The sequence below is a fragment of the Chrysochloris asiatica genome, unplaced genomic scaffold (assembly GCF_000296735.1).
Source record: "Chrysochloris asiatica unplaced genomic scaffold, ChrAsi1.0 scaffold00229, whole genome shotgun sequence".
NCBI lineage: Eukaryota > Metazoa > Chordata > Mammalia > Afrosoricida > Chrysochloridae > Chrysochloris > Chrysochloris asiatica.
This window is the reverse complement of record NW_006408747.1, coordinates 1,432,022-1,446,880: the sequence shown is the minus strand read 5'-3', so window position 1 is coordinate 1,446,880 and position 14,859 is coordinate 1,432,022. Positions and strand designations below refer to the sequence as shown.

At 37.0% G+C, this 14,859-nt stretch overlaps 1 protein-coding gene across 1 annotated transcript in view; it reads left to right on the top strand.

Annotated features, from left to right (window-relative positions):
* Positions 1 to 14,859, top strand: part of SCLT1 (sodium channel and clathrin linker 1) — a 272,952-nt gene that overhangs the window by 84,219 nt on the left and 173,874 nt on the right. The window contains exon 8 of the mRNA XM_006873207.1: positions 12,687 to 12,777. Within this exon, the coding sequence (XP_006873269.1) occupies positions 12,687 to 12,777 (91 nt within the window). The remainder of the gene's footprint in view (positions 1 to 12,686; positions 12,778 to 14,859) is intronic.

Below are 14,859 nucleotides of genomic sequence, written 5' to 3'. Positions count from 1 at the left end.
ATATATATAAATTGTATGATGTTGTTAAGTGGCATCGAGTCAGTTCTGACTCATCGTAAACCTGTGTAGATTTCCGAGGAACAGCTGGTGGATTTGAATGCGAACCTTGTGGTTAGCAAGCAGTCCATTGCTTATTGTACAGCACCACACCAGGACTCCAAATTATGTAATGATGAAAATATATCCATTGTGTTTGTTTTCAGTCATTTTTACAGATGTGTACTTTTAACCAAAAATGGTGTATAGGCTGATTGTTGGTGTTGTTAGCAGCTGTTGAGTTGGCACCTGACTATGCATTAAGGTACTAGATAATTGTGCTCCATAGTCATTTTCACAGGCTAATTTTCAGAATTAGACTGCCAGCCCTTTCTTCCTAATTATTAGTCTGGAAGCATCATTAAAACTCTTCATCATCACTGCAGCATGCATGCTTCTACTGACAGACAACTGGTGTCTGTGCTGAAGGTGCGTTGACTGTCCTCACGTGCTAATAATCAAAAACACCAAACCCACTGCTATTGAGTCAGTTCTGTCCTCTCACTACAGGACAGGGGAGAACTGTTAAATAGATTTTTGTGCCTGTAAATCTGTATGGGAGCAGATGGCCTCATCTTTTTCCCAGAGAGTGGTTGGTGGGTTCAAACTGCTGACCTTTTGATGCTAAAATTACGGCACCACTAGGACGCATCCACATGTTGATAGTTTTGCTATAATATCTTAAGTTTTAAAAAAGAGTATTTCACTTTCCAAGTAATCATTTTATTATGATTAAGACAACAGATTTTTCTCAGATGTTTCCTGTTCCAATGTGAATACTATGTCTGCTATTATAAAAGTGCTGTGGAAATCTAGAATTCAAGGATCACCAGTTTTGATTCATAGCGTCTCTTGGAAATAATCCCATGTGAGAAATGGCCCTGAACAGATGTGCTTAGTCATAGAATTGCCAGACAGTTCCTTATGTCTTGGCAGCTAATTTTCTAAGCATACAAAATTGTTTTATGACAAGAAATAGGGTTTTGCTCTCATTTTTGTATTTCTTCACACTGCTTTACGTAAGTTACTCCTTGTTCAAAAATGTTTGTATCTTTCTTGATCTTGCATGGGACAGAAAGAAAATCTGAGATTTTATTTCTGGAACATATTGTTCAAGAGTAGAAGCTTCCTTGGAACTTTTGCCTTTAATAATAGATTACTGGCTTATTTCAGATTTTTAAAATTATTGGTATTTATGATTTTATTTTCTAAGTACTTTACATTTGCATGCCTCACCTGAAAATATGCTTATATGTGGTTTGAAGTATAAGAAGCATGGGTTTAGAAATCAGAGAACTCTTAATTTGTATTCTCCTTTTGCCATTTACTGGGTGATTGACTTAAGCAAGTTCCTCAACTACATGAATTTCAGTTGCCTCATTTTATCTCTGTAATGGATATAAATGGACTTTCCTGCAGTGTTTCAATATACTATAACTTTGATACTTTTTTCTCTCTATTTCATTTTAGTACACAATTTACATAGATAGTGTTTTTATAATCATTACCAAGTAAATACAAGTAGAATTCGGAATTAACATTGAGGCTAAATAGACAGAGATTATTTTCTTCTCTAGATCTGGGAAATTAGTTTTACTTTCATTCCTGCTGTAGCAACTTCTATGACAGAAAATTCATATCTGCCTTTTCTTTACTATTAAATTGTATCTCAGTTTTTGCCAACTCTGCAAATCTTAAATCCATCTTGCATCTTGTTCAATGAATTTTATTCTTTCTTTCTTGAAACATTAGTCTCTCTCTGTTTGCAAGACTTTTCTAGGCCTTCAGGTAAACGTTAGACCTCTACTCTCCTGATACCTCCTCAGATTACTATATCTTCTCCATTCCTTACTTTCAAATTAATTGGATAAAGAGTCTGTATTTGCTATAATAAATCTTTGAAATTTCTGTCAATATGTATTTATTCAATCTGTATTCTTCTTAAGATTGTTGTTTTGTTGTTAGGTGCTATTGAGTCTGTACCGACTCATAGGAACCCTATACACAACAGAACAAAACACTGTTAGATCCTGGGCCAACCTCACAATTGTTGCCACACTTAAGCCAATTCATCTTGCTGGGAGTCTTCCTTTTTTTCTCTGACCCTCCACCTTACCAAACATGATATCCTTCTCCTGACAATATGTGTGAAGTATGAGAGACGAAGTTTGACCATCCTGGCCTCCAAGGAGCACTCTGGCTGCACTTCTTTTAACACAGATCTGTTTGTTCTTTTGGCAGCCCATAGCACTTTCAATATTCACCTCCAACACCGTAACTGAAATGCATCAGTTCTTCTATGAACTTCCTTATTCACTGTCCAGCTTTCGCATGCACATGAGGTTATTGAAAATATCATGGCTTGGGTCAGGCGCACCTTAGTCCACAAGCTGACATCTTTGCTCTTCAACACTTTAAAGAGATCTTGTGTACTACACCTCTGGATGCAGCAGCTCCAAATAGGGAACAAATCTTTACAGCGAGGATCATTCCCACCCCATCCATACACAGAGTAGACAGGGATGGGCAACTTGGACATTGGCTATCCAAAATGGTGGGGCTACAAAGGCAAGAAGTGACTGGCTTACAAGCTTTTAAGAGGGAGCCTAGATCCAGAAGGCACAGAGGAAGGTAGAATCTCCACTGAGTAGTATCCAATCTGTCTGGGTGGGGCTGATGAAAGGAGATGTGGTACAACATGAATAATTGTTATCAGGACTATGAGGGCTGGAAATGTAAAGGTAGCAAAAGGAGGGGAGTGAGTGACTTTGCAGTCCAGGAACGTAGGTCACTGGAACCATCAAGGGAGAAAAGCGGAGTGCTGGGCCCTACCCAGAGAAATAGTGACGGCAGAGATGGAGGCAGAAGTGATGACTTGGAGAGATGGAGCGGCTGGGAACTCTAGACCTAAAGAGGTAGACGGGTTGTGTGTTGATGACCAGGAGGCAGACTTTAATTGTTTTATGATGCATGTAGGGGATTGTAACCATGGCAATGAAAGAATATACGGTAGGATGAATGTAAACCTAATGTTCTACCATGTAAACTATCACATAATTCACAGTAAGACATTAAGGGGAAAAAAAGGTCTTGTGCAGCAGATTTGTGTAATGCAGTATGTTGTTTGATTTCTTGACTGCTGCTTCCATGAGTGTTAATAGTTCATCCAAGAAGAATGAAGTCCTCAGCAACTTCAGTCTTTTCTCTGTTGATAAGAATGTTGTTTATTGGTCCAGTGGTGAGGATTTTTTGTTTTCTTTACATTGAGATGCAATCCATACTGAAAGATGTGGTCATTGATCTTCATCAGTAAATGTTTTAAGTCCTCTTCACTTTCAGCAAGCAAGGTTGTATCATCTGAATTTCGCAGGTTGTTAATGAGTCTTCCTCCAATCCTGATGCCACGTTTTTCTTCATATAACCCAGCTTCTCTGATTATTTGCTCAGCATACAGATTGAATAAGCATGGTGAAAGAATACAACCCTGTTGCACACCTTTCTTGATTTTAACCGAGTCAGTGTTCCCATATTTGGTTTGAACAACTGCCTTTTGGTCCAGGTACAGATTCCTCATGAGCACAATTAAGTCTTCCAGAATACTCATACTTTGCAACATTGTCCATAACTTGTCATGATCCACACAATCAAAAGCCTTTGCTCAGTCAATAAAGCACAAGTAAAACATCTTTCTGATGTTCTCTGCTTTCACCCAAGATCCATTGGACATCAGAAGTAATATCCCTCGTTCCATGGCCTCTTCTGAATCCGGCTTGAACCTATGGAAGTTCTCTGTCAATGTAGTCTTGCAGCCGTTTCTGTATTACCTTTGGTAAAACTTTATTCGCATGGGATATGAAAGATACTGTCCGATTTCCACATTCCGTTGTGTCACCTCTCTTTGGAATAGGCAGAAATACGGATCTCTTCCAATCAGTTGGCCAGATAGTTGTCTTCCAAATTTCTTGGCCAAGATGACTGAGTGCTTCCTGTGCTGCCGTTGTTTCTAGAAAGATTTCAATTTGTATTCCATCAATTCCTGGTACCTTCTTCTTTGCCAATTCCTTCAATGCACCTTGAACTTCCTCCTTCAGTGTTTTAGGCACTTGATCATATGCTATCTCTTGAAATGCTTGAACATCAACCATGTCCTTTTGGTACAGTGACTCTGTGTGTTCTTTCCATCTTCTCTTGATGCTTTCTGCATCGTTCAGTAATTTGCCCAGAGAATCCTTTAATAATGAAAGTCGAGGCTTGAATTTTTTCTTCAGTACACCCACCTTAGTATCTCTACACTGGATAGCAAGTTTCAGTGTCTCTTCTGACATCCATTTTGATCTTTTCCTTATTTCTTATCTTCTTAATGACTATTTGCTTTCTTCCTGTGTGATGTTCTTGATGTCATCACACAACTCTCTGGTCTCTGTCTTTAGTGTTTAATGTATCAAATCTATTCTTCAGATGATCTCTAAATTAGGTGGGATATATTCAAGGTAGTACCATGGCTCTCCAGGACTTGTCTTCATTTTCTTCAGCTTCAGTCTGAATTTGCATATGAGCAATTGATGTTCTGTTCCACAGTCTGCCCCGGCCTTCTTTTCACTGATGATATGGAGCTTTTCCATCGTCTCTTTCCGCAGATGTAGTCAGTTTTATTTCTGTGTATTCCATCTGGCGAGGTTCATGTGTATAGTTGTCTCTTATGCTGTCTCTAAAGAAGGTATTTGAAATGAACAAATCACTGATTTTTGCAGAATTCTATCAAGTGATCTCCAGCATCATTTCTATCACCAAGGCCATATTTTCCAACTACTGATCTTTGCTCCCAACCTTTGCATTCCAATCACCAGTAATGATCAATACATCTTGATTGCATGTTTGATCAATTTCAGATTGAAGAAGTTGGTAGAATTCTTCTATTTCATCCTCACTGGCTTTAGTGGTTGGTGCATAAATTGAATAATAGTGGTACTATCTGGTCTTCCTTGTAGGTGCATGGATATTGTATCACAGACAGTGTTGTACCTCATGACTGATCTTGATATGTTCTTTTTGATAATGAATGTAACACCATTCCTTTTCAATTTGTCATTTCCAGCATAGTAAATCATGTGTTTGTCATTTTCAAAATGGCCAATACCAGACCATTTTAGTTCATTAATACCTAACATATTGATGTTTATTCGTTCCATTTCATTTTTGACAGCTGTTTTTCTTCATTTTGCATTGTGCCTCATCAGCAAATGAATGTCCCACGGGCTTTACTCCCATGGGCTTTACTCCATTTGCGTCATCATGATCAACTCTAGTTTGAGGAGACACTCCTCACTTCCCCACTCAGATTTTGAGTGCCTTCCAAACTCAGGGGCTCATTTTTGCCACTATATCTGACAGTGTTTCTCTGCTATTCATAAGGTTTCAGTGACTAAATATTCGGAAGTAGTTCGTCTCTCCTTCTTCCTAGTGTGTCTTCGTCTGGAAGCTCATCTGAAACCTGTCCCCCATAGGTGACTCTGTTGGTATTTAAATTACCAGTGGTATAACTTCCAAAATCACAACAACTCACAAGCCACTACAGTACGGCAAACTGACAGATGAGTGGTACTTCTTTAGATTACCGGTACCTGTTTTTGCCAAATCCAATAGCCTTAAAGGGATTTTTAAAATGTCCCTTCTTTATTGGTTTCTAGATCTTCTTTGTTGATTTTTCTTTACTTCTTCAACATTTCTGTGCAAAATCTTTTTTGTTTATATCCCGTTTATTTTCTGATATTTTTGTGGACATTGCTTTCTCCATTTCCTTATCTTACCTTCCATGAATAGGTAGGTTATGGATTGAATTTTGTCTCCCAAAAATATGTGTCAATTTGGCTACGTCATGATTCTCATTATTATGTAATTATCCTCAAGATGGCAGATTGGGTAGACGTGCAGTGAGGAGCTCCGTCAGCAACAATACAGAATACCAGACCAAGCAGGCTCAGGGGATGGTGCTAGAGCTCTGAACCACATATAAAGGAATATTTGGAAGATTGGAAGGCTTACAGCTAGGGGAATTTGTTGGAGAAGCAAGAAATCTATTGCTTTCTAATTCAAGATACTCAGCTATTCCTGGAGCCGCCATCTTAGAAGAGGACAAGTGGAGGAAGGATCAGAACAGCCATGAACACCTGTCAGAACCGAGGCGATACAGGTGTAGACATTCATTTATTTGCTATCTGTCCATTGTTCATTGGTCTCTCGCTGACTGTGCACCTCCATTCTGGTAACTAGAGGAGATACCTGAGTGAATGGATACCCCAGCCCACCTCTGGAGGGTTCTACTATGCACGCACACAGATGTCCTCAAAATTTAAAGTGACAGTTTTGACATAAAACCAAACGGCCACCACTCCTTTTGTCTGTCGTACTGTTAGGTTGTCATATTGTGGTGGCTTGTGAGTTGCTGTGATTCTGAAAGCTATGCCACTGGTATTTTAAATACCAGCAGCATCACCCATGGTGGACAGGTTTCAGATGAACTTCCAGACAAAGACAGACTAGGAAGAAGGAGTGACAAACTACTTCCAAATATTTAGTCACTGAAAATCCTATAAATAGCAGAGAAACACTGGCAGACATAGTGTTGGAAATGCCCTCAGGTTGGAAGGCACTCAAAATGCGACTGCAGAAGAGCTGCCTCCTCAATTAGAGTTGGCCATGATGACACAAATGTAATAAAACCCATGGAAGAAAAGCTCACGGGACTGTCATTTGCTGATGGGGCACAACTCAAAATGAAGAAAAACAGCTGTAAACATCCATTGAAAATCGGGACATGGAATGTATGAAGTATGAATCTGGGAAAATTGGATGTTGTCAAAAATGAAATGGAGCACATAAACATTGATATCTTAGGCATTATTGAGCTGAAATGGACTGCTATTGGTCATTTTGAATCTGAGGGTAACCACATGGTTTACTATGCCAGGAATGAAAAATGAAGAGGAATGGTGTTGCATTCATTGTCAAAAAGAACATGTCATGAGGTAAAATGCTGTCTATGATAGGATAATATCCATGTGCCTAGAGGTAAGACCAGTTAATACCACTATTTTTCAAATTTTTGCACCAACCACTAAAGCCAGTAAGGATGAAATAGAAGAATTTCACCAACTTCTTCAATCTGAAATTGATCAAACATGCAATCAAGATGTATTGATCATTATTGGTGATTAGAATGCAAGACGAAGGATCAGTAGTTGGAAAATATGGCCTTGGTGATAGAAACGATGCTGGAGAACACATGATAGAATTCTGCAAAACCAACGATTTGTTCATTTCAAATACCTTCTTTAGACAGCATAAGAGACGACTATACACATGAACCTCACCAGATGGAATACATAGAAATAAAATAGACTACATCTGTGGAAAGAGATGATGGAAAAGCTCCATATCATCAATTTACATGTGATGGAACAGACCATCATATACTCATATGCAAATTCAAACTGAAGCTGAAGAAGATGAAAACAAGTCCATGAGAGCCAAAATATGACCTTGGATATATCCCATCTGAATTTAGAGATCATCTGAAGAACAGATTTGAAACATTAAACACTAAATACTGTAGAACAGGAGAATGGTGGGATGACAATCAAGAACATGATACAGGAAGAAAGCAACAGGTCACTGAGAAGACAAGAAAGAAGGAGAAGGTCAACGTGTCTGTCAGAAGAGACACTGAAACTTGCTCTCCTGCGTAGAGATGCTAAAGCAAATGGAAGAAATGAGGAGGTCCAAGAGCGGAACAGAAAATTTCTAAGATCAGCTCAAGAAGACAAAGCCAAATACTACAACAAAATATGCAAAGATCTGGAATCAGACAACCAAAAAGGAGGCGCACACTCAACATTTCTCAAGCTGGGGAAACAGAAGAAAAAATTCAAGCCTTAACTTTAGGTATTGAAAGATTCTCTGGGCAAATTACTGAATGATGCGGGTAGCATCAAGAGAAGAAAAAGGAAATAGTTACATCCATTTCAAGAGGTAGCTTATGATCAAGAGCCAATGAGACTGAAGGAGGAAGTCCAAGGTGCACTGAAGGAAGTTTCAAGATCAAGGCACCAAGAACTAATGGAAGAAAAATTGAAATCTTTCAACAAAGTGAGTCTGCACAGAGGCACTCACTCATCTCTACCAAGAAATTTGGAAGACAACTATCTGGCTGACTGATTGGAAGAGATCCATATTTGTGCCCATTCCAAAGAGAGGTGACCCAACGGAATGCAGAAATCATCAGACAGTCTCTTTACTCATGCGAGTAAAGTTTTACTAAAGATAATACAGAAACGGCTGCAAGCAAACATTGACAAAGAACTTCCAGAGGTACAAGCTGGATTCAGAAGAGGCTGTGGAATGAGGGATATCATTGCTGATGTCCGATGGATCTTGGCTGAAAGCAGGGAATATCAGAAAGATGTTTACCTGTGCTTTATTCACTACACAAAGGCTTTTGATTGTGTGGATCATGACAAACTATGGCCAACATTGTGAACTATGAGTATTCCTGAACACTTAATTGTGCTCATGAGGAATTTGTACATGCACCAAGAAGCAGTTGATTGAACGGAACATGGGAACATGGAATGGTTTAAAATTAAAAAAGGTGTGCGACAAGGATATATTCTTTCACCATACTTATTCAACCTGTATGCTGAGCAAATAATCTGAGAAGCTGGGTTATGTGAAGAAAATGTGTCATCAGTATTGGAGGAAGACTCATTAACAACCTGCGGTATGCAGATGATATAATCTTCCTTGCTGAAAGTGAAGAGGACTTAAAAAATTTATTGATGAAGATCGAAGAGCACTGCCTTCAGTATGGTTTACATCTCAGTGTAAAGAAAACAAAATTCCTCACCATTGGACCAATAAACAACATTCTTATCAAAGGAGAAAAGACTGCAGTTGTCAAGGATTTCATTCTTCTTGGATCAACTATCAACACTCAAGGAAGCATCAGTGAAGAAATCAAATGATGTATTGCATTAGGCAAATGTGCTGCACAAGACCTTTTTAAAGTGTTGAAGAGCAAAGATGTCAGCTTGAGGACTAAGGTGCACCTGACCCAAGCCATGGTAATTCAATAACGTCATATGGATGTGAAAGCTGGACAATGAATAAGGAAGACAGTAGAAGAATTGATGCTTTTGAGTTATGGTGCTGGAGGCGAATATTGAAAGTGCCATGGGCTTCCAAAAGAAGCAGTAGATCCATTTTGGAAGAAATACAGCCAGAGTGCTCCTTGGAGGCCAAGATGGCCAAACTTCGTCTCTCGTACTTCGGACATATTGTCGGGAGGGACCAAGTACTGGAGAAGGATATCATGTTTGGTAAGGTGCAGGGTCAGAGAAAAAGAGGAAGACCCCCAATGAGATGGATTGGACAAGTGGCAGCATCAGTGGACTCAAGTGTAGCAACAGTAGTGAGGTTGGACCAGGATTGGGCAGTGTTTTATTCTGCTGTGCATAAGGCCACTATGGGTTGGTACCAACTCAATGGCACTTAACAACAACATGAAAGGGAACTGACTTCAGGGCACTTAAGAAGAACAGCAGCAAAGTCTACTTTGTGATTCTTCTAAATACTACTGTATCTTGCCTATCTTTGTGTTTTTAACCACCCCCAGTTCTGTAGAATCTCCATCACCATGAGCACATAGTAAATATGTATTGCTCACGTCCACTTTATAAGATGTTTTTATAATGTGTTGCTGTTGTTGTTAAGTGCAACTGATTCGGTTCCAACTCATCGAGAACCTGTATGTGGTTTCCGAAGCTGTAAATCTTTGATAGAGCAATAGCCTCTATCAAACCACCAACCTTGTGGTTTGAAGTCCAGTGCTTATATAACCTACCTGATAATAAATGTAATTAATATTTTCACCTCTTTCTCTGTTACTGAAAGTTATATGACTCCAAAACTGCATTTGTAATCACTCATGTCAAACAATCCTGTTGATGTTGTAGATAATCTATAACATCTAATACAGAGGTTCTTAGTTTTGCCTGCACATCAGAATAACCTTTAAGATATTGTGAAATATAAAGGCGACCATGTACCATTTCCAGACATTCTGAATGAGTAAGAAATAATGAATAGATTACCATTAGTTGTTTTTGTTTTTATGTGATGTCAAGTTGGTTCTGACTCATAGCAACCCTGTATAGGGTTTCTGAGGAGCAACTGGTGAGCTTGAACTGCTGACCTTGTGTTTCAAAGCAACTTTGCAGTCCACACCAGGACTCCAACCATTAGTAGTATCATATAAAATTAAATTTTGACATAAGTATTAAAATGGCAAATTACTGTACGTTATATATAATTTTGAATTAACTTTGAATTTTGAATTGCCTATAATTTAAGTTTCATATAAATGAACTATTTATAAATGACTTAAGAACTGATATTTTTTAAAGTTTTGATTAAACATTGTACAGATTATTAATGTCCAATGCTTTTAAGGGGTTTTCCTTAAACTGTGTTCTTAATAGATTTTTAACTGTTAGAATGCTGCTAAAGATTGGAAATGAGAAAAAAAATAAAATAATTTTTCCCAGTTTAGCTACCTGATATTGGTTGCCTAAAAGCTTTAATGACTTTAAATTTTTTTGTATAAAATTGTAATTAGAAATTCCTGAAATATGTATGCATAAGTTATTGACTTTATTACTTTGGATAATTTTATTAGTTACTGTTTTGTCAGTTGCAACTCATAGCATCCTCGTGTGTGCAGAGCTGTACTACTCAACTCTGACATTTCAGAAGTAGACACCAGGCCTATCTTCTAAGGGGTCCATGGATAAATTCAAACTGCCAACTCATGTTTGTTACCCAGAGACTCCTACAAAAGTCATTATTAAAGTACCCAATGCATGCATTCTTCTTTGACTTTAAAGAGAAAAAAATTAAGACTACATATCAAATTAGTGAAATCTGAGTTTTATTTTTCTTGGAATTGTGCCGGTTTTCATTGTACCAGGAAAACGTGGGATACATTTTTAGTATTCTCTTGATATGAGGCTGCAGAAAGAAACAGGCAAAAACTTATTTTATAATAGACCTGTTGTTGTTGTTGTTAAGTGCCAATGAGTAGGTTCTAACACAAGGTGACCCTTTATAGAGTTTCCAAGGCTATAAATCTTGTGGAGCATAAAGCCTCATTTTTCTCCCACAGAAAGGCTGGTGACTGGAACTGCCCATCTTGTGATTAACAGTCTAGTGCTTATCATACAGAGCCAAATATTTGATGTTAAATGCCAAAGAAATGTATTGATGATTAAAGTGTTTAAATGTGTTAATGGTGATTTTTGTAAGATTATATTGTGCATAGGGTCGCTATGAGTCAGTACTGATTCGATGGCATCTAACAACAATATTGTACTCCATCCCATGTTATATTCTAGTTTATATTTTAAATATTCACTTTCACAACCTTGAGAAACCCTATACAGCATAGGTATGAGTTGAAACCTGTACAACTGTATTTAACAGCAACAGCAATACGATTTATAAGAAGCTCTGGTGAAGCTACATTAGGATGGTAACCCTAAGGTCAGAGATTCTACTCCTGGGAGAAAGATGAGCCTGTCAGCTCTCATAGAAATATTGTCTCAAAACCCAAAGGAGCAATTCTACTCTGGCCCATCGGGTCAATCTGAATTGTAATTGATGTAATATTGTCAGTGGTTGGTATGATTTATATTTATGACGCTTTCATAAAATAGGATTAAGAAGCAAACACCTACAATAAATTTTTCTGTAGACAGAATGCTTAATTGGTATGATATTAAATATCTTTTATTCTATTCATACTCTGAACTTAAACCACTCTTGGAAGTCACTTATCAGCTAAATAACTGATTTGCTCATAAAATAAACAATAAGATTCATATGCGGGTGGGGAGAAAGACATATCATTATTTTAAAGTCATTTCCTGGGGAGTCAAGAAGATAATTTCATTTATGTAATACTCTTAGGTGTTTAAAAGAAACTTATAGTTCTTGCCTTTTATAATTATAGTCTGGACAAATGAAATATACTATCATGAGGTAAATATTAGATTTTATTATGTTAAATGGTCATTTAATACATGCTTCTTTTATTTAGGGATGAATAAGGTTTTGAAGCTTAGGTTCATTTGTATGCAAAGTCTAGTCAATAATTCTTCTATAAACTTCAGCAAATTATAAAAGTAACTATATTTCATTTACTGTACTGGCCTATTAGGTAATTTTTCAGGTTTTTCAAGTTCTTTTTCATGGTATATATTGAATTATTTGAGTATAAAATAGTTATCCATGCAATAGAATGACTGTAAAGCTAATTTTCTCCCATGTAAACTATTGCATAGTTCACAATAAAGCATTTTTTAAATGTAATTTATCCAAATAAAGCATTAATTACTCCTATTTCACCCCCACATTCAGCTGTATTTCCTCTTTTTCCTCTTTCATATGCACTTTATTCATAATAAAGGAATCTTTTCGAAGTTACCCTTAGATGTTTTTCGGTACATAAAAGTTTGTACGAATTTTGCCAAAGTTTGATTTCTTTTCTGATTTTGTGGGTCATTAAACAATGATCATGGGTATATTTTCTTTCTTAGGCAAGCTAAGTTAGATCTGAGAGTTGCAGCAGCAAAAGTGGAAGAGTTAACCAAAGTGACTGAAGATCTTCAAGGACAGATACAAAAGAAGGTTTTCATTTTCTTTGTTTCTGAAACAATTAGATGTCTGTAGTTTAGTTTTCTTGATACTTTATTGTTGATGTATTTTGCATTAGATGTTAAATAGGGTTGCTGGAACATGAACTAATCATTTCATTGTCCCCAAAATGTAGACTATGAAATTAGAAAGTAAATCATAATGTTAAAAATAATTTTATAAAGCACTCTTTATTTTCATTCACTTTAGAATCACTAAAACATCATAATTGTCCCTGAGCATATAACTATTGAAATACAAATTAATGGTTTATCAAATTGTGGTTAATTGGTTTCTGCTAGGTAAAAGGAAGACATTTAACCCTATGTTTTGTTTTATGCTCCATACTGTGTTATTTGTTTTAATCATTATTGACATAATAGAACGGTGCACTGCACATGTAATAGAGAAATCACATGAGGGTGTTAAGTTAAAATCAGGCTTTGGATTTATAATTTAGTTATAAAACATTCTAGCTTTGATAGTTACTAGCTGTGTAACCTTTCTAAGGCTTATTTCCTGTTCTGTAAAAATTGGATGACAGATTTCAGTAGCAATAGATTTCTGAAATAGTGTCTTGAGTCCTCCAATAGATAACAATTTAACTCCAATAGTAAAAACTGAGTAAATGTCCTTAAACACTGGAAAGTATTCAAAAACATAAGGAAGCTGTGAGTTTGTGGCTTTTTGAGCTGAATGATTTCCCAAAAGCCATACAGTTATAACTTTGGAAAAACAGTAGCCTTGTATGGTCTTGAGAAGCCAAGATCAGAGTTTAAGGTTGGAAATGTTGTTGGAAATTTAAAGAGGAAATCTTGGCAGCAAGAGAACCATAAAAAGAATGAAGCCAAAAATCTGAGTATAAACTCTTACTATATCCATGGCTGAAACCTAAACTATGCATATGGGAGTATAGAGAATATGGATGAGGGACCTCAGGGAGCGCAGTGTAAAACCAGGCAAAACATGATGAAAATCTACTCTTGAAACACAGCTATTTGGAACTTGACATTTTAATTTTCTGTTATTTATAATTGAGTATAATTCTGAAGTCTGCAATTCAGGCAGTAGAAGTTTTATGGGTTTGACAAACCACTTACGGTTTTGAAGTGTAGAAGGACAAAACCTGAAACTGTCAGAGCAACAGGAAAGAATAGGGATAATCACTACGAATAAGGAATTCATAAAGACAACAAGCACTGTCTCTGCCCAAATCTTGACCGACCCTCAGATTATGTAGGCATAGGGTGGGCTCAAGGAGATCTCAGAAAGCAATAGGACAAACTGTAAGAACTAGTCACAGATAGCAGCTCTTGTATCCCATACAGAACATAGATTTCAAAGTATAATTATTTACTTAAAGAAAATATAATAATCCTTAAAAGAACAAAGCAAAATAGAATATAGAGCCACTGTGATGTATTATTCAGTTTTCAATCAAAATATACTAAACAGGAAAGTATGATCCACTAAAAACAGTCAGTAGAAACAGACCATGAGTTGTTTCAGCTATTCGAATTAGCAAACAGAGGCTTCAACTAAGCAAGTATAAATATGTTCAAGAAATTTTTTAAAATTTATTTTAAAAGTACAATACAATATCTTTGGAAACCTGATGTGTTGTAGGATAAGCACTGGACTAACTGCAGAGTTCAGCTGTTCAAAATCACCAGCCACTCCTAGGCAATCCTATACAGGATTACTGTGAGTTGGAACCAACTCTGTCTCTTAACAACATGGTGTCAATAAAGAACGAAATGAGAAATGTTAATTGAAAGATAAAAGAGAATTTTCAATTAGAAATTTTAAGACTGAAAAGTACAATCACTGAGATTAAAAAGACTCATTATATTGCCTTAACCCCCTGTCTGTCAGTTTGTCATACTGTGGTGCCTTGCATGTTGCTGTGATGCTGTAAGCTATGCCACCAGTTATGGCTTGTGTGTTGCTATAATGCTGGAAGCTATGCCTTCAGTGTTTAAAATGCCAGTTGTATCACCCATGGTTCACAGGTTTCTGTTGGAAGGCACTCAAAATGCGACTGGGGAAGAGCTGCCTCCTCAAAATAGAGTTGAC